This window comes from Caloenas nicobarica, chromosome 5, assembly GCF_036013445.1.
Source record: "Caloenas nicobarica isolate bCalNic1 chromosome 5, bCalNic1.hap1, whole genome shotgun sequence".
Lineage (NCBI taxonomy): Eukaryota > Metazoa > Chordata > Aves > Columbiformes > Columbidae > Caloenas > Caloenas nicobarica.
The window spans coordinates 61,718,895-61,745,220 of record NC_088249.1 but is presented as its reverse complement, the minus strand read 5'-3'; the positions used below and the strand labels follow the sequence as shown (position 1 = coordinate 61,745,220).

Genomic DNA, 26,326 nt, shown 5'->3' with positions numbered 1-26,326 from the left:
CTCACAAAGAACTCAGATCCTCCTTCTCCAAAAAGCCCAAGTCGCTGCCACCAGAGCTAACAGATTTCACGTAACTGACAACACTCTTGGAATAGAACATGATTTCACACTCAGAATGGAATCAGAAATGAAGAGGAGCAAAGGTTGCTCACTCTGGTTTAATACGTATGATCAACACATACATTTGTAAAATGAATAAATGCACTTACTTTACAGAGGCTTTAAGGATACAGCTAAAATCTACACTGAAATTTCGTGGGTTCTAAAGGAAATTCTAAGCAAATCTGATTACACTGAAAAATATACCATTTCTTCAAAAGTGACAAAATGACATAACATAAAACACATTCTATATATGAGCAAGCAAGGACTACAGCTACTAGAAATATAACCAGATACATTATAATCTCATTCCATGTTTATAACAGACATGTTCCAGCTCAACAAGAAGCCCTGTGTTTGATCCAGGATTTTTTTAATTTTTTTTTTTAAATAAGTACATGAAATAAAATTGGATGACCCTAAAGATCACTTCTGAATTTATAATCTTTGACTATGAGCCTATTTATATCTGTGAAAGGCAATTAAGAAATCACTATCAAACTCAAACTATTAATTAAAACTACACTCCTAATACTTGTGGGAGTTCCCTTTTTCAGTGGCAAACGAGGTTAACCCTTCAGAAAGCAGGCAGCTGCTTATGCCCTCCTTGAAATCTTTTTTCAACAATTGTAAATAACTGCAACAGAAGAAAGGTAAGAGAATTGGGCCCATATTATTATATTCTAGCAAAACAAGATGGTGTACTGACATTTCTTTCCCTTATAATAAATTAGAAGATATTATCTCTTTCCTGTACTTGACATTCAACTAAGTGACTGAGAATATAATGAAAAGTGCAATCTCATGGGTATGACAACATATTATTAGTGGAGTAAAACTGGTGAATCTTGTCTAAGTACCGTAGGCCAATCCAAATTTTCTGGTTCCTGGTATTTGAAAACCCCACTCACCAGCTCAGTAATTTGAACTGAATATTTGATTGCAAATTCACTCTAATAACCCTCTTCAGGCTTTTCTTGGTTTCCTCTGAATTTAAAAATAAACTAATTTGTCTATTGAGCAAATGTCCACATCTAGCTGCTTTGATTGCTGCATATATGTAATGGACTTTTAAACTACAATTTTAACCTGATCCTTCTGTTTTCTGCCCCCATTCAACTCCATGATTTCTGTTTGCTTTTGTTTTGTGTTACTACAGAACATTGAAATATACTCATTTCATAAAGACTCTAGTAGACTCAATTAATCTCTATATCTAAAGTGCAACAATAGTCCGAATTGCCTGATGACACTAAATACTGTTTCTCAAATTTTAAATACACTCAGTTTAAAATCTAGCATCACCTTATATAAAATTAAACATTCAGCATCAGATCAGGAATCTACTATGTAAGTAACTGCTCATGCTCTGGTTTTGCAATGTGACACTGCATGGAATTTTAGAGCATCACTGACAAGAATTGAATGGAAAAAGATTTGTCAAACATTCACAGCAAAGAGGTAATTGTGGTGATTTATCAGCTTATAGCCAAGACTAAGCATGTTGCCCTGACAGACCACAAAGTAACACTTTACACTGATGGAACATAATATAAATAAAGTTGCTATCAAGGATTCCCACACATAGAGAAATTATTCTTCTATACTAACTGCTGCCAACAATAGCTTTTCACTGCTACAAAGAGCTACTGTGTTCTATTCATGGCCAAAGAGATCCTTGCAGGGAGACTTACCTGAAAGCATGACTTGCACAACATTTTGAAACCATTTGAGACGTAGGCTGTTACTAAAATGAACAGGCACAGAACAGTAAGAAAATTTTCTCTTCTGTTTGAATTACCATGGTTTAGTAGCACATACCTTCTTCTTGAGTCTTCTCGTCCTAATAGCCAAATAGCCTAATAGCCAAAATATTGACTTTTGGGTAAAAATAGTCGATCAAGAAATTTAACTTCTTAGCTTATTATTATGCAAAATTTCAATATGAATAAGGTATTGTATAATTTTATTTGAAAATTTCATAAAGTACTATGAAAAGCTCAATAAAGGCCACAGCCTTAAACTCTGTTTTCTCTATTAAAATAGTGTGTTTGGGTTTTTTTTCCCCCTCAGTTCTGGGCATGTATTATCATTACATGACAATTTAAACTTGTTTATTTCAGAATGTGAGCCAAAATAGAGTTGGTAAGCTCATTCTTAACCCTCTCTCAATAAGACAGTTATCTCTAAACTGTTTCCTGCTTGCCGCCTTGTGTTTTCTTGAGGAAGTTGTTTTTGACAGAACAAGAGTATTTATTATAGAGTTTGAAACAACCACTATCTAACATTTTAATTCTTACATGTCTATATCCTGGGCTCTCAGTGTTCATAAAATTGCACAAAAACACAGAAAAAGTGCCCAGTTGGTGACCAGGGCAGTATTCTGTACCATCTACTCAACTGCTACTTTTTAAATGAAAGGGAAAGCAATAATTGTACTGGATTTTCTCATACTTGCTTCCTAAAGTTAAAACATATTGCTCTCCCGCTATTTTCCCTGTTTCAAGAAACCAGTGTACCTTGACTGCCAGGAGGACCAAAGCCAGATTTCTCATACACTATAAATTTATCAAGTGAAATTAACCAGAGGAGAAAAAACACCACTAACTTCAGATGTCTGGTCTCTTCCATTACCACTATTTATTTTGCTTCTGCCTTTTTAGCTGTTTACATCTTTTTCTTTCCATCCTTTATTCTCCAGCCCTTGAGTCTTAACTATCTTGCATTCCCAGTTCATATCAAATTTAGGTTCTCAGTCAGACCTCAATGTTCCTCCATTGATTCTGTCCCAGTCCAGCCTTGTCCCTCATTTTGTGTTTTCCTCCATTACCTTTTCCCCTCCTGTTCATCTTACAAAGTTCTGGTATAAATTCTTTCTGCTCTAACATCTGCTTTATCTTCTCAGAGCTAAACTTTTTGCAAAGCTCAAAAGGATTTCCCACAGGGCTGCACTGTACAGGCATCAGCCTGCTTGTGCTTCTGCTTGAAAAAAGACAGTTCAGACATTATTTGGTGCTTGGGGAGACAATAGTTTGAAAAAGATTGGATAGTATACAGAGTTTTTCTATGCAAATGATTATAACATAGCACAGTATGTCTTTTTTGTTAGTCATGATGTTATCTGAGGAGTAAAGACAAATACAAATAATCTATTCCCACACAAACACGAAATATTTCTTTCACTTTTTTTTAAATGTTTGCTATTATTTTCTGATGCTTTCCAGTATTTAAAAAAGAAAAAAAATCTGTGACAAGACACAAAAGCGCACTGAAAACAAACTGTTAATACAAGTCTGACCTAACTCCTGATTCAAGCAGAGTACACAGTGACCATATTTCACTTTACAAAATTAGCTTCCCCCCGCTTCAGCAAAGAGCCCCAAAAGAATGAAACACTGTGTAGAGTACAAGTTACCTCATGGGAACAAACACAGAACAAAGCAGACGCTTCTGTGTACTTTACTGAGTTCTACCACTCCAAAGAGCTTGTGGCTACCAAAAGAAAAAGCACATTCATTCAGAGACATCTGATAAATATACAAAACATGAATTTATGAGAACATACTCCCCTGAGACAGAAAACTGTGGTTCCGTTGCATATCCCTTACTTGAGAAGCCACTAATTGGAGATTGGATGGGCCTGCACATTAAGGTCGTTCAAGCCTCTCTACATTTAGAAAGGATTCAGATTAAAATCCAGAATAAAAACATCTCTCCAGTCAGATCAACACATCATAATATTGTAACAATTCCAGCGAGAAATTTCCAAGATTCTATAAAACATTAACAATACAAACTAGCCCTTTGAGGGACAAATTTCCTCAATCTGACTACATCACCCATAACCTATTGGCTGAATCATTTTCTGGACAGGTTTCCTAATATCCATTTGCTTGCAACAACAAAAGAACAACTAACCTCTTGGGTTTGCTCCTTTTTTTATGCAGCAATTGACACATAGAAGTCGTAGCCCATAAATGTAGTTCTGCCAAAATGTAGCTGCCAAAATTAAAAATTGCACTTGTACATATGAATTATATTTTCAACAGGACACTTACACAAAGCTAAGAACTTCTGATATGCTAAGGACTTTTCCAAGGACTTCCTAATATTTCAAAATCCATAGAAAGCATTAAAAAGCAAATAAATCCATGCTTATCATTCAGAGTAAGAGTCACAGAGACTTCTAAAATTCTTCCACTTATTACAGTACAGTACCATAAAGAAGCTGTATGAACATAATGTGCATAAGCTTCAAAATAAAGCAAAACAATATAAAACACCATAGAGATTACAGAAAAGGAAATTCTACAAAAGGAAAATAAAATTTTGGTCACAGTCCATTAAAGTGAAGAAATAAGGCAATGTCCCAGTGGTATGTTTATATACTTAAAATGACATGAATTCAAGATGGCAAATGGCCCAAATGTTTGTGTCCTATAGCTGGAGGATAATAAGGACAGGAAAATAAAACAAAACAAAGCATGTACAGAAAGCAGAATATTCATTTCAAATGTCTGAAATATCAGCCTTTTAACTCCCCACTTCATAAGCCCGAGAAGTGTTTTCATTAGCATACTTCACAGTCAGTGTCACTAGATAGTTATGACTATTTTGTAACTAAAATTGATGTATGTAACTGAGTCCTACACACGTTTTTTAAGCACAACTGTGGGTGCTGCGAGCACTTCCCAGCTTCTATATCCTGACTGCACAATGGCCACTATCCCATTCTTCCAAACAAACCCAGATGTGGTAAGAGCTGTCACATATTCCATCAGGTCACTCAGTCTGGACAACCAGAGACCACACCAAGCACATTGGAGAATGTTCACGGTCTGCAGTGTAGACCAGACCCTCTAATATCGATATACAGTGTGTGAACTTGGGTATTCAGGTAGTCAGTTTATCATGTTAACATAAAGGAGGTTGTAAGTACTGGCAATGGGGTGAGAATCTTGCTTACCAAAGTTTTAAGATGATTTATCAGCTATTGCCCTTTCTCGGCTCCGCTCTTCAGAGGTCTCGGAGAAACAAACACTCTGAACCAATAGCCCATGACAAAAAATTCTGAAGTATAATTTGAGAGCAAATGTTCAACAAGACCTGATTCTACAGTGGCACTCTGACAGCATGGCAGTTCTGCCCAAACTGCAATGATGCAATTAAATAACAAGTAAAAGACTAGCGAAGTATTTGTCTCATCAGAACTATTTAAAATGCCCTATATGAGACACGAAACTAAGAGTCGGATATTAATTGCATAAGAGAAAAAGGTACCTGCTCCTTTGAAAATAAAAACTGGGAAAGTACCAAGAGATTTGTCCAAATCAATCAGCAATTGTGTTACAATTGGAAGCTCACAATAATGTGTAGGTGACTAGATAGCAGCTGGACAAGCAGATAAAGGGAATCTTTTTGTTCATGCTGAAGAATAAGAACCTGGAGTCTTGATGCAATGGTATTTCTCCCGGTATCACAACTGTTCTTTGTACTGCAGGAGTGTATGAAGCAAATTTCAGAAGCAGAATTAACCCCGTAACACCATGAAATCACTGTTTCCCTAGGATTTCAGTCACCACTGAGCATGTTTTTATGATCTATGCAAAAGCACATGATGCTTCCTAACATTACCAGATTTGGAGGAGGCTGGATGGCTCAGCAGCTACAAAACATCTTGGTGAACTTAAAAGGAGACTCTGCCATCAAAAACAATAGATTGAATATCTTGCTGCTGACTAGAAGAGATAAGAGTATATTCTATCCGCAGTCGCACAGAATGTATTACGGACCTATCCGTGGCGACCCTTTGAACGACCACATGATACACTCATCACGTGTCAGTCTTTGCTATGAAATGCAATGAACATTGGAGTTGGTTTAAAAAACTGTCAAGAAACACTGACTATCATACATAAATAAAGCATCAACACAGTACACTGGCTTAGGAAAAAAATTGGTAATAACAATTAAAGCATGAATAAACAATAAGGTACAAAGCACTTAAACCATCTGAGAATGACATGAAGCTGTTCTAAAGTAAGAAATAGAAGAAAAAACAATTTACTTAACTGTTGAAGTTCAGGAAAACTGTGGACTCTCCAAACAAAAATTGATTTAAATGGTGAATAATTTATTTTTCCACAGTGTGTTTAGAGATCATAGCAAATTTGCTTTACTGACACGAGAAACAAAACCTTTGAGATATGATAGAGATAAAGATTTCTTAGAAGACAAGGAATGCTTCTACCTGAAATACTATTGGGGAAAAGCAGAACTTTGTCAGAAATCAACCAGCAGACTGACATGCTGCGACTACGTCCAAGACAGACAGAAAAAAGCGTTACAAAGGAAATTATAGCAGGTCATTATTGTGAAGCTAGCACTCAACTTACCCAGTAGAAAAACTTAAAAAGAGCATTTGAAGTTGACAATGAAAAGAGAAGAATATTAAGACACGAATAAGTAAGCCCAGCTCATGGTTTAAGCTGCCTTAACAAGCCATTTGAAAATATTCTAGGAGAAGGTGTTCAGATACAGTGAAAAAAACAGCCTCTGGAATCCTGGAGTCTCAGAGCAACTCACCACCGAGTCTATGCCGTCTCCGGCTGATTTCAGGACAAGAGATTCAATACACACATGGAGTCTTCCCTCAGCACTTTGTGGGCACCTGGTGACCCGCTCAGAAGCCCTAATGGCCAGGACCTTCCTCTTCCCCTCAGCTATGATGCTGGCACTGGAATGACACTGAAAAACCTAGACAAACAGTAAGTCTTAATGAAGTATTAATATACAATGCCAATCCCCACACCCTTCATAAAGAAATTTTAACTGCATGCTGCATGGTATCACCATCTTTCTTGTTCTCTAGCTTTCAATAAAGACATAATATGAAAATTTCTAATTTGAAAAATAAAAGCTTGTAAGTACTATCAAAACCAAGGAAAGTTTTCTAGGTTGTCTTTAGCATAGTTACACCTTTTCAGTTTGGTAATAGCTTCCATTTGTCAATACAGCTGCTGGTATTAACTCCTATTAACTCCTGAGGTGTCCCCTTTTACGTATGTTACTTGAATTCAACAAAGCTATAAAGAAAACTGTTGCTGTAACTTACAAACTACTGTACAACACTCTTGATTCACTGTATATTGACTGATTCATAAGTTGGTTTGTTTCAGAATAGTAAGTAATAGTGTTGGTTTGGCTTTGACACTCTAAAGTACATCAACAAAATGGTCTTAGGTTGAACGTGTTTTACGGTGGTTTTTTTGAGGGAGGATAGGAAACACTTGCATTTTCTCCGATCATTTATCAGAGGCTTTCCTGTTTTACCCTTCAAAACGACAGAGGATAAAACCTCCAAAATCTGATTCCTTGAACACTGTTAAATAACACAGCCTAATACAATATGTAATGGTCTTACATTATTTTTTGGAATTTAAAACCAGCTATGTTTAGACTATTTGCAGTATTTTCTGGTACCTGCTAACAGACCTGTCAGTTGCAGACAAATGCACCATTTTGTCTCCAAATACATAATGATGCGTGAAATCCAGGGGGCAAACAGTGTGGTTTTAGGTCACTGATTTGTCACAAGGCCATAAAACTGCTGGACAATGTAACTGACTCCCATGCTTTAAGAAAAAAAAAATCGCTTTAATGTAAAAGTAGGATATAAATAAACTTGATTTCAGTAAAGGTTTCATGGGATAACTGTCTGGTTTCTATAAGGGTTTCAAGGAACCATGGCAATTCCCATAGCTACAGTTGATAGAAAAGTTTGCTGTACAGTGAGTCATGGAGCAGAAGACTGTAGAACTGAAGAACAGTTACAGAACTATGTGCAGAGCCCAACCCCTGCAACAGACGAGGACAGGAAAAAAAATCTAAACTCACAGATACATTTCTTTTTAATTTATGTATACAACAAGCTGCACTAACCATTTTAATACCAAGATTTTATGTTTGATAAGAAGTCATGCAACGGACTTGATAGTCAAATATAAGAGCCAGTTTCTGACATTCCTTGTCACAAGCATTCCAACCTTCGCTGTTCCATGAGCGTAACCAAGGAAGTGTGGTAGAACTGATGTGTGAGGAACAGCAAGCTCAGCAAGCACACGTACTCCTGCAGCAGGGCCTCACTAAAGCAATGGGCAATACTAAAATATGTTTCCCATACGAATTATACCAGTACCACTGCACCAATAAAACCTTGCACAAGTGCCCTCAGGGACATAAGTCTATGCTGAGACTTGCTAGGCGCTACTTGCTACTGAGCTGCTTCAGGATTTCAGCAAGTCCTTTAACTTCTCTAAGCACTATTGTTTAGGACCTTCTCAATAAGATGATAAACTGAGTGTTAAGACAGATGTGATTTGCCCTGGAAAACATCATTTTAAAATACAGAATGTATCAGCTACCCACAGTAGCAGAAACACTTTTATGCCAGTGTAACCATGTCAACAGAGTAAATCTTTTCCTTGAATAAAAATATCACAGGAAAATGTCTCCCTTTACAGATAATATCATACACAAGAGTTTCCAGGATATGGCTAATAATCACTGCTAGCTATTTGTGCCTGCTAGGTTTTCCAAGACTAGGACCTAACCACAGTTCTTCTCAAGAGCTGGTGGCCACTGCACAACCAACACTCCTGGACCTGAATCCTGATCTGTCCATTTCTTCCCCTCAACTTTGGTGTTCAGTTAGGACAAACTTAGAGCTTGTTCTCTGTGGCAGACAGCATACAAGAAATGCAGAATAACCACTAATCAAGCCCTACTATTTAACGGGAAACACTCATGCAAGGCTTCCTAGAATGATGTATGACTTACATACCCACACTTACATTTGGACATAATGCCCATTCAAGGACACATATTAATTATCTGTGCTGTTTGCTTCCTTGCACGTAAGAGTGCATTGGGAAGAAGTAACAGATAAATAGATAAATGCATGGGCATGCATCAATGCAAAACCAGTGGTTTTCCCTATTTGATTCACCAGATCAGATCATCAGATTAACAAACTTCATTTTCCATCAAACCAAGCATAATGAGGACACTTTTCTTAACAAAGCACAAATACTAAATTCCTTGAACACCCTAATCTGTTACCAATGAGTAAGCATGAACTTGTCTTAGGTCTGTGCAAAAATTAGTTGCTCTCTAAGAGCCTAGAAAGAGGCTGAATTAGATTGCTTTTTAATAACAGCAAAACCTAAGGTCCCTACTTTCTGAAACAGAAAAAAATTCAACACCTTTACAGATGGGTAAAGAAAACTTCTCCCAAAAAATCAGCACCATCTGAGACACAAATGTTAGAACAAAATTCTATCTACTGGGGCTTTCTAATGAGATACAAACCTGGCAGCGAGACGTTGCGCCAGTTCCAAAGGACAGCAGACATCCATGTTTCTAAGCACGTTCTCTTCTGCCTGAAGCAAAGAACACAGTATAGCAACGGGGTGATGCTACATTATCTGTGAAGTTGCTCAAACAAGAGGAGCAGATTGGAAGTAACAGCCAAAATCCTGTTCAACACACACACACACAAAAAAAACCTCACTGAGCGGTCAGACAGAATGTTCCAGGCAATAAATTTATAAAGACTTTCAAGAAATCAGCCTGGAAAGGGCAAAAGATTCCCAAAGAGGCATCCCAAAGTCAGATGCCAGTAAAGCACATGATCCTCATTGTGACACAGTGAGAATCAAAGTGTTAAGGGGATTTTAGGGGTTTTTCAGCCTGACAGAATTTCTGTTATTTCTCTTACTCAAAAAATGCAGCACAATATGAATCTAAATATTCAACATTTGTGGGTCAAAATTTAAATGTAGATTTTGAAAATTATCCATAATCTTGATAACATTATCAAACTAAAATAAAACCCAACCATAACCAGGCCAGAAAGTTATTTAAGCCAGTATATTTATGCTTTTATATACATACCTTACAAAGTTATTATCATGTTACAAAATATGCCATGGTACTTTTTATTATTATTTTTTTAAAACATTAGCTTTATAGTGATATTTGGACTTTTGGCAACTTCAAAATTTGGTGTGAAAGAAACAGTTGTTGGTGACAAGAGATTAGCTCATGACTCTTAGATAAAATGCAGCTTGTAGCATCACATTTTTTACAAGGGAAAACTCATGTGGGCTACTTATTTAGAACTCTGCTTATGGTTTAGTGAATGTTTTTATGCTTGCATTTGAGTTTGTTCTGGCAAAAAAAGTGAAATCAGCACTCATCCTTATTTGTAATAGAATATACTTATTTAGGTGTCATTCAAATGAAACTGTAGGTCCTTGTAAAGAGTAAAGGTAAGAAAACTTAACAAACAGCAACACAAAAGAAAAATAAAATCAGTTGGACAACACAAATTTAAAGCCAACATAATAAATTCTCTAAGGTCCTTTTCTTTCACCCTTCCACAAACTAATGTTTTTGCTCCACAAGCAATATTTAGAAAGGTTAATACTTACTCCCAGATTGTAACATTCAGTCAGAAAATACAGAAGTCCCCTGAGCTGGGGACCCTCATAGCATAAGGGAACATTCAAGGTGTAAGAAGAGTGGCAGCTTCCAAACACATCTAAGGATTTACTCCAAATTTGTCACCTGCTTTCTCTCATCAAATCTTTATTTTTCATTATCAAGAGCCTTGTAACTCACAATAACCCTTTTTGTCTCTGCCTTCATGTTTTTGAAAGAGCACATGTCAATATTTCATAAGAAACTCACAGAAAAACTCAAAGCAGACAACAGCGATGCCTACTTAGTGTTCCAGCACATTTGCTAGGAGCTACACAGAGATGTTTCCCTACAATCTTTGAAGAAAATAAACAGGATCTCTGGTTGTAAAATATATAAAATAGAGACTTTTTTTCTTATCAAATAAGCCAAATATAACACTATGCAAATTTTGTTTTCATTTAACACATCAGTTTAAAAGAGACAGTTCGTGAGATACAAAAGGTTCTGTACTAATGGACTATCCTAATCTGCTGTTACACTTTCATAAAAACCAATTTATCAGCATCCTCAAATTTGCTGAGCTTCCAGAAGTAATTAAACAAAATCTCTGACCTTTACCAGCATTTTGCTGTTTTCTAGGCCAAGCTACCTGGATATTATGTAGTTAAACTAAATTTCTGGAAGTTTTCTATGGATAAGCTGTAAGCTCTTAAAACAATGCTGCTCACATTCAAAGTCACGAAAAACTTAAACCCCAGGTAGTGGTCCCAGAGGAAAAAAACTACCAAAAGATTTACTTTCAGTGCTTTCTCAGGTAGCCCTGTCCTGTAAAAATTTTCACTTGATTACTTTTGAAATTGAGCTGAGCTATCTGGAATCTGTACTGTATTGAATACAGTGCTCTTATCATCTTTCTTCTGAGCCTGTCCCAGTGTTTTGCAGGCCAGTAACAAAATTGTTACCGCTTCAAATTCTGGAAAATCGGGGTGACAGAAAGACACAGTAATTTTAAGTGATGATGTGTGTCAATACTACTTTATTCAGTTTTACATATGAATGAACTGAGGCACGCACTAATCATGGAATCTTAGCAAGCAGACCAAAACTGGATTCTGTGAGTATGACTTCTACTACTCTTCAACATGAAATCCATTAAAAATTACCTTGCTGTGCATAGTCCTTTGCAGCACAAGCTTTGGTAGCTTTCGGACACACTTATGTAGGAAAATGGCATATGGAGTCAAGCTGCATTGGCAGAGAAACAAATTTAAATTCCACCCCAGTATTACCAAAATATATAAGAATATTCTTACTGCATCCAGTCTAGCTCATGACCCCATTACCTTTCATCTTACATATCTAGAATACTTTTACTCTAAACCCCAAACTTCTCCCTCATTAAGGCACAATTCCATTTACATAGATAAAAATTAATGCAATCAACCAAAACCAGTCCAAACCCATGGACGGCAGACTTGTAACAAGTTAACGCGTATAACCTGAAATCTTTATCTAGCCCTATACAATCAGCCTCACAAATTGACACTAACACTGAAAAAGTGAATGCACATACCCCACTGCTCTTCCTATATTTATTTAATACAAATTGATGTCACAACCTGTATTTCAAATATCTCCTCTCATGAATTATTCTCCTTCATTAACTCCACACATTCCATCCTCAGCAGTACAAGCTGGCAGGAGCAGCTTTATTGAAGCCCCTGTGAATGATCTGTCATCACTGAGCCAGTGTATGACTTAAGCAATATATATATGGAATTTGTAACGGCTTTCTTTAACGGTCAGATGGAGAAACAGAAAATGGCAAAGCCTACCTGCTGTTACTGTCACATTAAAATTAAAGCTTTAGATTCCTGTGCTTTAGAATCCTGGCTATCTCCTAAAGCAAGTACAAAATTATTTCTTACCTTCACAGGCTTTTAACTATTTTCAGACAACTATTCCACCAATTCTTCAGCACTGGGGCAAAAAGTCAAATGAAAAGACATCCTGATTTACAGTCTTACATGTCAAAGAGATACAGACAATTTCAAAACTGTATTTTTACCTGAAAATATCCTTTTGCTGATCTCTTTACCGGTACTTAAAAAGGCTACTGTGAATAACAGACTGCAAGAGGACCCACACACACACACTTAGCTGCTTTGGATCTTTTGTGCTAAGATTTGTGCCCTGTTGGCTTCAGTGCTTCATCATGCTAAGATTTTTTTTCTAATGGCAAAATATAGCAGAGCCATAAAATCTACTGCTAGGCCTCAAGCAAGTTGTCTATTTTTAAATATTTTTAGGTTAAGTCGACTACATATTTCAAGCCTTTAAGGCAAATTTAGTTTCTTTCAGGCTTGGCGCATATTTGCCAAAGCCAAGATTCTGACACAGCTTAAGAACACTTCCAATTAAACCAGGCCCGAAAGATGTTTCAATCACTTTAACCGCCTAAATCTACACCCAAACATTTTGGCTTCCCTTGCACTAATCACTACCCTAGCTCAGTCCTAAAATTGTTTATTTATTTAGAAAGAGGTGTCGGCCGTTATCATACCATCCATCAGCTGTGTCAAGCCCCAAGTAATGAATATGGTATTACTCAACATTCTGTTACTAAAATCAGTTTCTATGGCTCATGATTCCTTTTAGGTTCATGCCATGCCTTTCTGTATTTGCTCTGACTATACTTCAGCTTTCTTACTATTACCATCCACTGAAAACCTGCTGGAAAGCCCATCAGTAATTATTTAGTCACAAATGATTGGGGGGGGAACTTAAGCCTCTAGCGTCACTAACTGGGTGGCCTTAATTTGCTGCTGATGTTATGGGGCTGTGACATCCTGATGTGCTGTGGGTGACAGCTTCAAGGGGGTAGAAACATATTGTGGACGATCTCGCAGATTTTTTGTGTCTCATTTTGTCATAACTCAGCAATAGGTGGTTACCGTGAGGACTGGAGCAACACAAAAGGCTCTATCCTGCCTTTGAAGAGGTTTGGAAAGAAGAGTCACATCCTCCAAAAAACTCTGGGTTGAATCCAGTCCAGAAAGAGAGGAAACTGACAGAAATAGAAGAAAAAGACTCTCATCCAGCATTTTTTTCTTGTACGCTCTAAAATTCTAAACAAAAACAGATAAACCAGCTTCATATGGGCATTAATTGGTAATTTAAGGCTTTTTTTTTTCTTTCTAGCATCATTATAACTTAAAACCAGCATCAGTATTATAAATTTAAGGTACTTATCAGGACACCTGCATTCTGTGTATCATCATTATTGTTACAAAAGCGTAGGTAGAGTGTGGTGTCACTACCGAGGCTGTAGAACAAATAAATACCAGTTGAAATTTCATACCTCCTCCCTGGAAAGACTCATTGTCCTGAAAACTTTATTGCATTTAATAAAATCAAAACAAACAAATAAAAAACCACAAACAACCAAAACACAACCAACCACATAAAAACACAAAAATCAACGAACAAACCCCACAAAAACAAACAAACAAAACCCAGCAAACCACATAAAAACACAAACAAAAAATCAATGAACAAACCCCACAAAAACAAACAAACAAAACCCAGCAAACCACATAAAAACACAAACAAAAAATCAAACAACAAACCAACCCCACCTACTAACAGACTTTTGAGACACTCTGCTGACCAAGACACTGGGGGAGGTTTGGGGTTTTGTTTTGGTTTTGTCTGGTTGGTTTGTTTTTTCTTAAATGAAGCAACGGATTTTCTGGATTTTTTTTTTTTAATTTAAAATAAGTAACAGCTTCAGCAGCACTGATTTCAGGGGCGGGGGATATGGTGTCCTGAGGAACTTGACGGGGGTGAGGGAAGAATATAATTACCGGCTCCCCGAGGTTGCCCTAGTCTGGTAACAGAGCCTCTCCCCTGCAGGCGGGAGCGCTCGGGCGGGTCGCGTTTCCTGAGGGGCAGAGCGGGGTTTGCGCAGCTTCACCCCCGCGTCCCGCCCTCACAGCACCCGCCGCTCCCGGTGCGTTGCACCCGCTACCACCGTCCCCCCAGCCGCTCCCGCCCGCCTCACAGCGCGAGCCCCGCCCGCAGCGCGAGCCCCGCCCACAGCGCGAGCCCCGCCCACAGCGCGAGCCCCGCCCACAGCGCGAGCCCCGCCCACAGCGCGAGCCCCGCCCACAGCGCGAGCCCCGCCCACAGCGCGAGCCCCGCCCACAGCGCGAGCCCCGCCCACAGCGCGAGCCCCGCCCACAGCGCGAGCCCCGCCCACAGCGCGAGCCCCGCCCACAGCGCGAGCCCCGCCCACAGCGCGAGCCCCGCCCAGCGGCGCAGCACGTCGCGCACGCAACCACCGCGCACGAGACGAGTCCACGCTTGGCCACGTGATCCGCACAGCCCCGCCCTTCCGTCCGCTCCCGCGGTGTCGGCGTTTCCCTACCTGCGAGCCGGAAGTGCCGCTCCGGGGCCGCCCGGCGGTTCCGCCGCTCTATGGTGAGCCGGGGGTCGGGCGGGTGAGAGGCGGTTAACGGCGGTTAACGGCGGCCACGGGCAGCGCTGCCGCCGCGGGGGTCACACGGGAGCTGGGCGCCGGCGCCCCGGCGGAAAAAAATCCAGGGCAAGGTACCGGGGCGACCTCCTGCCGCGGGAGGGGCCGTGGAGGCCGACGGGCCGGGGGACACACGGGCCGCAGCGGCACCGGGCCAGGCCCCGCGGACGGAGAGCCCCTCCGGTGCTGCCCTGCCGAGCTGGGGGGAGGGCGGGCCGGCTGGAAAGGGACCTGGGAGACAGCAGGGTGACCATGAGCCAGCACTGGGCCCTTGCGGCCAGGAAGGCCGATGGTACCTGGGGTGGATTAGAAGGGGGGTGGTTAGTAGGTCAAGAGAGGTTCTCCTGCCCCTCTACTCTGCCCTGGGGAGAAGGGGAGACTGAGGGGTGACTCATTAATGTTTATAAATATGTAAAGGGTGAGTGTCACGAGGATGCAGCCAGGCTCTTCTCAGTGACAACCAACAGTAAGACAAGGGGCAGTGGGTGCAAACTGGAACTCAGGGGGTTCCACTTAAATATGAGAAGAAGCTTCTTCTCAGTGAGGGTGACGGAACACTGGAACAGGCTGCCCAGGGAGGTTGTGGAGTCTCCTTCTCTGCAGACATTCCAACCCGCCTGGACACCTTCCTGTGTAACCTCATCTGGGTGTTCCTGCTCCGGCGGGGGGATTGGACTAAATGATCTTTTGGGGTCTCTTCCAATCACTAACATTCTGTGATTCTGTGAAAATTTGCAGTTGGTTTTAGAAGCAAGCGCCCTTTATTGACGCATCGGCTCCCACGGGAATCGTTTCTGCCTAGTGGGGGTCCCAAACAATTCCCAGACACAGATTACATCCACCCAGATCATATATATTTATTACACTTCCAAGAAATCCTTTGCACATGCATTACATTCCTTTGTTATTCAGCTTGTAACCTGCTTGCGCTGGTGTCACCACCTTCTGAGAGCAAGAGCATTGTCTCCTCACTTTCTTCTGCTTATCTTAAGTCACAAGAGTGGTATTTGTTAACACCTAGCAAGTGCCTAACACCTATGAACCTTATTACGTTAGTAAATGCCTAAAATCTATGACATTGTATAGACACATTTTATTACTAATTGCTGATTTCAAGTATCACAGGGGTTGGTGCTTGTTCCTCCAGCCTGACACACGGTTCCCAACTTTAAGTACTTGGGTTTTGAAACTCTCTCCTATTTACAAAGAGGAATCAAAGGCAAAAAGCTTTGTACTCCTCCCAAAGGGGATGAGGAAAGAAATGCCTCCGAAGCTTCCACCAAGGATTCTTACAAATCAAGTGCATGGGAGATTTAACTTAGGTCACCAGCTCACTATCATTTGAACAAACTGTGGTGATACACTTGATGTGCTTTCCCTCTGTTTAATATAGTGGTATTTCAGGTAGTGTAGTAATCTGTCAAAACAGATGCCTGCCAAAGATGGCAATGAAGTAATTCTTTCCTGTTTTTTAGAAAACAGGTATTTTTCAGTTGGAACATCTTCCAAGAGTTCTGATTTCTAATGCATCTGCAAGTTTCAAAAGTTCAGATCAGTCATATATTGACCTAGTGTGCTTCCTCACCTACACACACCCCCCCACCTGTCTCAGCAGGAATCAGGCAAAAATCAGACATTTTAGCATTTGAAGCAAGCTGGTTCGCAACCTACAAACTACTTTGAGTTAAACTGCTGTTAAACTGTTAACTCAGCAGCAGTGAGCTTTGAGCGTACAGTTCCAGTTACTTTAGTTTGAAAGACAAACTTTGTGCACCTAATGAAAAAAGATTTGTTCCGAGTATAGCTGGTGCACTAAGATGGTAAGTTTGACAGATGGTCTTTAAACAAGAGAAAAGTAAAAATCGTTCTAAGTCAGTACACCACAGTAAAAGTACATAAATAGGCAAAGGCACTGGAACTTTTATGTAGTAAAACTTAACAGACCACTCCTAGAATTTAGCAGGCACTGAGAATAAGAATTTTTAAAACTCCATTGATATGTATACTTTACTCATTATTTGTATTATTCAGTGCAGATCTGAAGAGCTGTGCACGGTCAAAACTTCAGGAGAGGCCTTAGTTAACTTAGAATACAGAAATTTCAGTGATGAAGAGGTCAGATAGCCTAGAAATTTAGGACTGGACTAGTTCTAGTCCTTAAAATACAGAATTTAGGTTTTGACCTTAGAAATCAGTGTTAAGTATTAGAATACTCTCTCTTATCAGATAACTTGCAAAAAACAGAACCGAGTTTGCTTTATTTTCAGAATGAAGTACACACCCTTTTTTGCAAACTCTGGTGTTTATAACATTGTGCCTCTGCATTCAGGACTCTTTGTGCCTCTATTGTTCTTGCTTTAATTTAAATGTGAAAGCTGGAGCATTCTTAACAATAGGCTGAGAAAACTTGTTTAAAAATAATTGTTCAGTTATACCCAGTTCTGTCTTGAATCAGATATAAAATTATACTTTAAAACAAGTTCACTGGCCTGAGTACAGCCCGGTATATCATCTATATTTGGATCAGTTAAATCACTAGACAATAGCATGTCCTATGCAAGACCCTGAAGTTACTGTGCATACAGTTTAATATATTGAAATGTGTTACATAATTGCATCAGATACATACATCTTTTTCAGAAAAACTGAAGTATTACAATGAAGAGGATTTCTGCTGCAAAAATGCTCCAGGTGGTGACTTTTCAGAGTAATTTTCAAAAGCCTATTAACTCCTTACTGTTCTGTTAGAATGCTGCACTGCTGTGTTCATAGTCCTGTCTGTTAGATAAACTTCCACATTCCATGTCATTAGGTTGCATGTGATGCTGTTTGCTTTTATTTTATTGAAAGCAGCATCACAGAATTTTTCCGTTATACAACTGGCTGAGACTTTTATTGATTAAAAAAGCCATATTGCCCTGTTTAGTGGTTAGCACAAATAACTGCGCTGTGGTTTAACCCCAGCTGGCAACTAAGCACCGCACCACTGCTCATTCCCCACCCCCCCATCCCTGTGGGATGGGAGGGAGGATAGGAAGGGTAAAACTGAGAAAGAAACTTGTGGGTTGAGATAAACAGCTTGGTAATTAAAAAATAAGTGAAAAACATGTAAAAAAAAAAACAAAACAAAACAAAAAACACCACACCACAAACACACACACAGAGGAAAATAGAAGCCCAGAAAAACAAGCAATGAAAGTGAAAACAATTGCGCACTGCCACCCGACCGATGCCCAGCCAGCCCCTGAGCAGCAGCACCCACACCTACCTCCCCCCATTTTTATTGCTGAGCACAACATCATATGGGATGGAAAAATCGCTTTGCTCAGTTGGGGTCAGCTGTCCCAGCCGTGTGCCCTGCCAACTTTTTGGACACTTCCAACCTACTTGCCAGCAGTGCAGTCTGAACATCAGAAAAGACCTTGACACTGTGTAAGCATTGTTCAGCAATAACTAAAACATCAGCATCTTATCAACACTATTTTCAGTACAACTGCAAAACAGCCCCATACAAGTGCTGTGAAAAAATTTAACTCCCAGCCCAAACCAGTACACTTTGCTTTTTAATGTGTCTGGATTTGTCTTTGCGGAGTAGCACATAGGTGAACATCAAGATCCCAGTTAGATTGTATTCATCGTAATTAAGGTTCTCAGGAGTTTTGAAAGCAAAGTAATTCTTTGCGTAGGAATTTGTTCTTTACGTTGCAGTAGAAAACAGTGCAAGATGGGCTCAGGCTCTGATGTTTTAGGGCCAGTATTGGATTTGCAAACTTTGGCATGAGTACAAAAGCCCTCTGCAGTAGCTAACTTTGTATTTGGTAGTTATATTTGTGCTGAAATAACTGCTCAATATTTACATCAAACAGACATGGCACTCACAGAGCTGCAAGCAGAGGCCGCATGACCACAACTGCAAACACCTGGAACCACCCATCTTTGTGTGTAACACCACAGGCTGGTTCTTGATAAGGTTCAGGTTGATTCTGTGCGTTGACCTGCACCTGGTGTACATGGGAATAACACGCAGGAAAGCGCTGCTGGATGTGAATTACCGACTGACAGCCCGGGCAGCCTACCTTCAGCAGCTTTTTCCCCCAGAAACTACTTGTAAACAGGATGGGTGAATTGTTTAGCCATCAGCAGTCTCTGCCTGTGGGCCATTTTTGCAACTGCTCTTGACTGGTAGGGGTTGTGCTGAGAGAGGGAGCCCCCAGGAAACCTGTGACCAGAGCAGGCTGTTATCTGAACAGCTCATCCACCTCATACCTCGCTACCAGGTTGCTTTTGGGAAAGTAATGCTACTAAACATCTTGAATTTATACTTCCTGTAGCTGGGAAAACTGCGTCTGAAAGGAATAGAAGATGCACGGTTTAATTCTAGAATTAAATTCAGTGCATTTTTAGTCTTATCTAGACTAGGTTAGAATTGCTTTGCATGTTTTTTAGATTACTTAAACCTAGTCTGTCAAGCTTACAGCCAGAAGTTTACAGCAGAAATCTGATTTTAATGTTTTCTCTAGGGTGATCTTCACAGAAACTACTAAAGACTTCAAAGAACACATTTTAGGCAAAAAAAGGTGAAATACATTCTGAAAAAGTAAAATGGATCCTTGTTCAGTTGGAGTTCAGCTTCAAGCTACCAATGAATGCCATAAAACATATTATACCCGTCACACTGGCTTCAAGACTAAGCAAGATACATCTTCATCTGACCTACTGTTACTTCAGCTTAGGACTGGAATCACCCTTTCAGAGAACAATACAATCTGCTTCCACCATGCAAAAATTTACATTGAAAGATTTGAAGACTTACAAAAATCATGTTGTGATCCCTTTAACGTACACAGAAAACTCTCAAAGAAAAACTTGCGTGCAATTGACTTGGATGATGCAGTTTTTCTAAGTGCCAAGTTTGGAAGGCAATTTGTACCTGGTTGGAAGCTTTGTCCCAAATGTATGCAGATAATAAATGGAAGCATGGATGTTGAATCCGAAGATCGCCAAAGAAGAAAACTTGATTCGGACGTATGTATATGGATCAGTTTTCCCACCTTCCTTAAGTGCTGCAAGCTTTTGGAATTGGGCTTCATACAAGTCCTACATAAAGAAATTAAGGTTTTTTAATAGAATTATTAAAAGAGTGTAGCTTTATAGATGTGTGGGAGTTTAATGTGTTTAAGCCTTTATTTGGAGGACCTTAAAAAAAATCCTCTTCCCTAGTATTATGTCCTTTTAAATTCAAGTGACTGCATGTATGAGGGTGACTTAAAACTCGTAAGTTTACGTAAATACCAGACCGCTGCTGGTAATTTAAGCTGTTGCTCAAGCCTTACATAAAACAAGCTCAGATGCTTGAAACTGAACACTGCAAAGGTTGCTTCTAAGGATGCCAAGGTAAGCTTCTTCTGGTTTAGTCTCTTCAGTTTTAAAAAAAAAAAAAAAAAAAAAAAATCCACTTTTTCTAGCAGTTCATTACCAAGTGAACATGCATTGAGATGAATTAAATGTACTCTTGTTGTGGTATCTGAGCTGCGAAGGCCGTGGCATTTGTTCAGGGGCAGTAATGAACTGGTGTGGGAGGATCATGCTTTGAGTGCTGAGTTTAGAATACAGCTCGTATGTTGTTGGATGCATCATTCAAGATGTGTGCAAGTCATCAGCAGAAGTGTGGGCAGCCAAATCAGCAAGAGCTCACCCATAAATGCCCTGTAGCAAAGCAGAATTGCATTGTAGGAGCTGTTGTCCTGTTCAGCCCAGGGCTGTTGCCCAACTGTACTTTTCAGTTACATGCCAATATGATTAGGAGACTGATACAGGGTGGAATTTGAAAGCATTGATTAAAACTGCTACTATAAAGCTTGTATTGTTGGGTTTTGAGACTAGTACAGTTCTCTGGTATAAAAGTTATAAGACTTAAGCTTTTTCTTATGGGAAATCCAGTGCTTAGAGCTGAGGTCAACAATTTACCTAAGTTATTACAATATCCTGGCTTGACTGGATGTTTTCTTATGAACTTAGGTTTTTATTTGTAATTAAATGAGATTTTCTGTCTTTGTTCAGGGGCGTACAGCTAAAGCTTTAAAGTCTCTACAGTTTGCTAATCCAGGACGACAGACTGAATTCACTCCTGAAACCAGTAAAAGAGAAAAGAGAAGGCTGCAAACAAAAAACGCATCATATAATTCAGACAGGTGAGCTCTTTCCTGGGTTTACATTAGCTTTCACTTCAAAATAAAATAACCTTGATGGTCAGTGTCCCTGTAACACTATAACATTTTTAAATGGATGTTTGTGTGTTTATTGATTGGTTTTTTGGTTTTGAGGACGTTAAAGCTCACTGTCATGACTGAGATAAACAAAACAGAAGATAAAGTGTTACCATATAGGCTGTATTTCAGGCAATTAGAATATAAACAAGTGTTTGGTAAGGCGTGACAATACTACACAGATTAAGGTATTAAATTATGCACAAGCTGGAATTCTGATAATAGGCTAAGTTTGAAAATAGGTGAAGTAGACTACACTTAAAATACTGGAGTTGTCAGCTTTCAATAAACTCAGTGATTGTACTTTGTAAACAAATATGTACAAGTTAGGACTTTACCTTCCTTTTAAAAAAGGAAGTTAGTGTCCAAGTTAGAGAATACTGGATAACAAATTTCAGCCTTCTAAAGTGACTAGTTTTAAAATCATACTTTCTACAGAGGAAACATATACGCAGCTGAATCTTGCATGTCATTTTCCACTAAGAGTTTGGACCAGTTCAGTCTTGTCCTAGTAGGAGGGTGATAGAAGTCCCAGCTTTAACTAGTTGTACAATGTTTGTTAAAATGTGCAAGAAAGATCACATTAATACCTTTCCCCTGCTCTCCATCTAAGTTTAACTTCACAAGACAGAAACAGACACTAGATGTGCTATTCACAAGCCACACATCTTTTTCTCCTCTATTTGTTTCTTCTGCTCAGTTTGGGCACAAGTTACAACCAGAGAAATGTTGATGAGATATTAGGAAAACTTTCTGTGTATATAGTAAAACACCAGATCCAAAGCATTGTGGCATCCCTGACATTAAAGCTTTTCAGAACTCAACTAGATGCAGCCCTGAGCAACCTAATTTGAGTTGACCTGGCTTTGAACAGGGGGTCAGACAAGGTGACTTCCAGGGGTACCTTCCAAACAGAGTTTTTCTGCGATTCTGCACTTCAACAGAACTGTTACAGAGATGAATGATGATAAAACCATAAAAATATTTTTAAATTAGGATGTGCACACCTTAATGGTGCTACATGAGCTTCTTTGAATTACAGCTACACGTTACAAAAGAGAAGTAAATTAAGGGAGCGTTTCACATCCTCTGAAAGGTAATATGAAGTTCATATCATGTAACTAAGAATATTCATGAGTGGTTAAATAAGTGTGCTATTGAAGAAATAAAAACTTCCCATTCTTGAAGTTATTTCTAAAGCACTATAGTGGAGATAGAATTAAGGCTGAGAAATGTTGTCAAATACAGTAACATATATACGTCTTTTAAATTGACGGAGTGTTAAAATGGACACCTGAAGAAAGGAAACCTCTGTTCTCAACTATTAGCAGCTTGGCATCAAAATAGGTGGATTTTTTAACATGGAAATAACTTGGTTTTCATTATACAGGCAACTTATACCAGCCAAGAGTAAAGTCTACGATAGCCAGGGACTCCTGCTTTACAATGGGATGGACCTCTGCGATTGTCTCGATGAAGATTGCCTGGGATGTTTCTATGCTTGCCCCAAGTGTGGCTCCAACAAGTGTGGAGCCGAATGTCGCTGTGACCGCAAGTGGCTGTATGAGCAAATTGAGATAGAAGGAGGAGAAATAATTAGAAATAAGCATGTTGGTTAGTGTATATGTGTGTTGTTTATCCTGAGTATATATTTAATGCTTTGTTTAGACACAGCACATTCATCATTTAGTGGTTTAATGAAAACCATTGGAACTTATGATCCACATGATTAATGTGCTCACATTCATTTTCAGTATGATTATGGAAATATGGTTAGTCATACGAGTAAGTTCTCATAGAGCAGTCTTTCACTGTATTTAAGATGCTAAATTTTCATGTGACATATCCTGAGCCACTCACCATTGTTCCATATACTATTTTGTATTAGTGTACCGTCTCCATGGATCCCTTATTTTTCCTTCTCTAGTTCAGGATCTCATGTTTTGAATCTGCTTTGTGTGAAACATCCTTGAAGTTCACAGTAAATTTACATGCAGTATCAATAAAGCTCTCTCTAGTATTAATAGCAAATGCTGTATCTTCTATAGATTATCCCAGATACATCTCAGAAATTAAATCCTTTTCACTAAAATGGATTCAGAGGCATTTAGGAGTTCAGATCCCATCCAAGTTACTGGGATTTAAGATCAGATGATCCTTATTAATTCAAGCCTCACTGTTAAAGTGTTATTAAACTGCCAAGGCATTGGAAAAATATGTTGAGCTATTTAATAGTTGATACTGTTTGCTGGCTTCTGTACAACACAATTGAAATAATTTTGCTGTATTTGTTATCAGTTGGTAATTCAAATGGACTAGTACTTCAACAGCCCTCTCCCCTTTTTTAATTTGTGCTTGTGTTTAAGGGAAATGTTCATACGCAGCTGAAATGAATTTGAGTATCTGTTTCCAAACTAAATATCTAGACTGCAACAAAAAAAGAAGTTGAATTGATGTTTGGTTGATACAATATCTGTCCTCAGAACATTAAAATTTCACAACATAACCAAGATTTATGGAAAAGAGATTCTATAATTGAAATCTTAGTGAAATCAGATGTTATTCCTTGGTATTTTAGTTGTGGTTTGGATAAATTTCCTACTTCTGTGATAGACTTGGAAGATTTGCATATTTATTGGGTTAAATTTATTCAAGAAAACTGTTAACTACTGATTTCTGAAGACTTAGTAGTTTAAATTGTATAATCATACTATTTGTTTAGGGTATTTTCTTTTCTAATAAGTATCAGGAAGGTTGATCACTAAAATCCAAACTTATGCTTTGAATTGTACTGACACCTGCTGGTCCTAGTGAAGCAGAAGCATCAACTTACACTATATTTTTGTAGCAGATGTAACAAAAATGATCAGCCTTTCATTTCTTGGTCAGAACATTGTTCTTCCAATGATGTCTCCCACATGGGCCATATTTATCACAAGAAACATCATGTGAGTTTAGTTAGGGAGAGCACAACACTCTTTACACTCTCTTCTAGACAGCAGCACCACAAATGAGTAATAGCCCTGGCTTCCCTTACATGCAAGTGGCATTTAATACATTTTACTTTGTTGTCTACAGAGCACACTTATCCTGACACAGCAATTGATCTTGTGTGCTTGATCCATATTTGGAGCTCTTTCAACTCTTAAGCAACTGTTTGGATTAGATATAAATGGTTTCCTCCATGGAAGCAAGAGGAAAAATGCTGGTCCAGTGTTGTAATTTTTATGCATTTATTATTTTTTATATTAGACCCAAGTCAGCACTACCCATTGTTACTAAACCTGACAGGCTTCCAACTGTTTGATGAGTATAACTTATCATTTAAGTGCACAGTTAGAGCTTGGATTCTGTAACCATTAAAGCTTTCCACTGAAGTGAAATGCAAGTCCAGCAGTAGTTTAAATTGCCTAGAGCATCCCATTATTAGAACTGTATTTCTCTATATCCATTAAGTCTCTGAAAAGTGTATTCAGTCTTTCATTTCACAGATTCACTAGCAATGAGTACTTTGCCAAATAAATCACTCAGGTTGTTGCCTAACAAAATGCATGGGGCTGGTATTTGAATAAAAACCTATGCTAATTACTGGTTACTGTTGATTGCTATAGAAGCTGCAGGAGACTTCGGGTTTTTTTCCCCTCAGTAAAATAGAACTTTTGGCATTGGTCATTCACATGTCCTGCTTACATATTTAGAGCATTTCCATTTAGCTCTGTTCCTTGAATAGGTTGTAGTGTGTTGAGTTCAATAATATGTTTTTATATACTTACACGTCTCCTTCATCTATTTTTCTGTTAAAAGTCAAACTTTACTATCTTGCTAGATTTAAAATGCTTAGAGATACTAATTTATCCATTTTTTCCTGTATGTTTTCATAAGCACCAAACTTACCCCATCAGCAAGCTATTTTATAATCTATAAGTGATTGCATATTGTTCCCAACAGCATATGTAGTTCCCCATCTTTCAGAATTACTCTACAACTAAGCCTGTTAACCAGTACATTCTTTTAATATAGCCAAAGGAAACAACTGCTTTCTGTAAAACCTGAAGCTCACAGACCAGGTATAAAAACCACTTTAAACTCCACATGTGTTGAAGAGAAAAAGCCAACTGCAGATAGAGCCCAGTTACGATGTTAAGACTTGCCTTTTGATATTAATTGCAAAAATTAATGCCCAAATAAAGTTTACATTTTCAAAAGACAGAAATCAATGACAAGAAAATAATCCATTCTATCAATAATACATATCACATGGATCAATTGGAGTTTATTGAACAGAAGCTCCAGATTTGTGATCTGTTGTGTACCGTGTTAAGTTCTGGTTTGGTTTCTTTCCTCACACAGAGCAAAACTCACACCAAGTTTAGAACATGGTCAAATTCAACATCTTCTAAGTCAGTGAGGGTTACCACAGAACTTCGGGGTCATACCTGAGGCAGGACGTGTCCCTTTTTTCCTTCCTTAGCAGAGATGAGAGTTTCAAACTGATGAAACGTGCCCTGGGATGCTTTCTGTTGAATTATGACTGCAAATACTCAACAATATAGTACAGTCAGGTAATTAGAGAAGCTGTTGTATTAATATTTTTGGTAACTATGTTACCAAAAAGCATTTATCTTTGGGAGATGCATTATAGCCTTAGCCACAGCATGAATTTGGTTTTCTTTTAATCAATTAAGTTCATAACTCTTAGAATCTAACATGAGGAGACTCTTAACTTCTGAATTTTTTGGCTGAGCATTCAAGATAGCAGAAACTGCAGAAAGCAGACGAACCTAAACAAAAAGTATGGTTCTATAAATCTCAGAGTCAGAATTAAAGCCACTAAAGGAAAACTGAAAATAGAGTTAAGGTAATTTTTTTTTTTTTAACCTGATTTTAAACCTGGTTTAATGTTCTCTTTAGCCTTGTCATACAGGTGTTAGCCAGA

At 38.8% G+C, this 26,326-nt stretch overlaps 1 protein-coding gene across 1 annotated transcript; it reads left to right on the top strand.

Annotated features, from left to right (window-relative positions):
• Positions 1-14,945: 14,945 nt before the first annotated feature.
• ARL14EP (ADP ribosylation factor like GTPase 14 effector protein) lies at positions 14,946-25,127 on the top strand. The gene is made up of 4 exons (XM_065636129.1): positions 14,946-15,069; positions 19,645-20,149; positions 21,185-21,315; positions 22,781-25,127. Exons 2-4 carry the CDS (start codon positions 19,727-19,729, stop codon positions 23,007-23,009), a joined length of 783 nt encoding a protein of 260 aa, XP_065492201.1. The 5' UTR covers positions 14,946-15,069; positions 19,645-19,726; the 3' UTR covers positions 23,010-25,127.
• Positions 25,128-26,326: the final 1,199 nt, after the last annotated feature.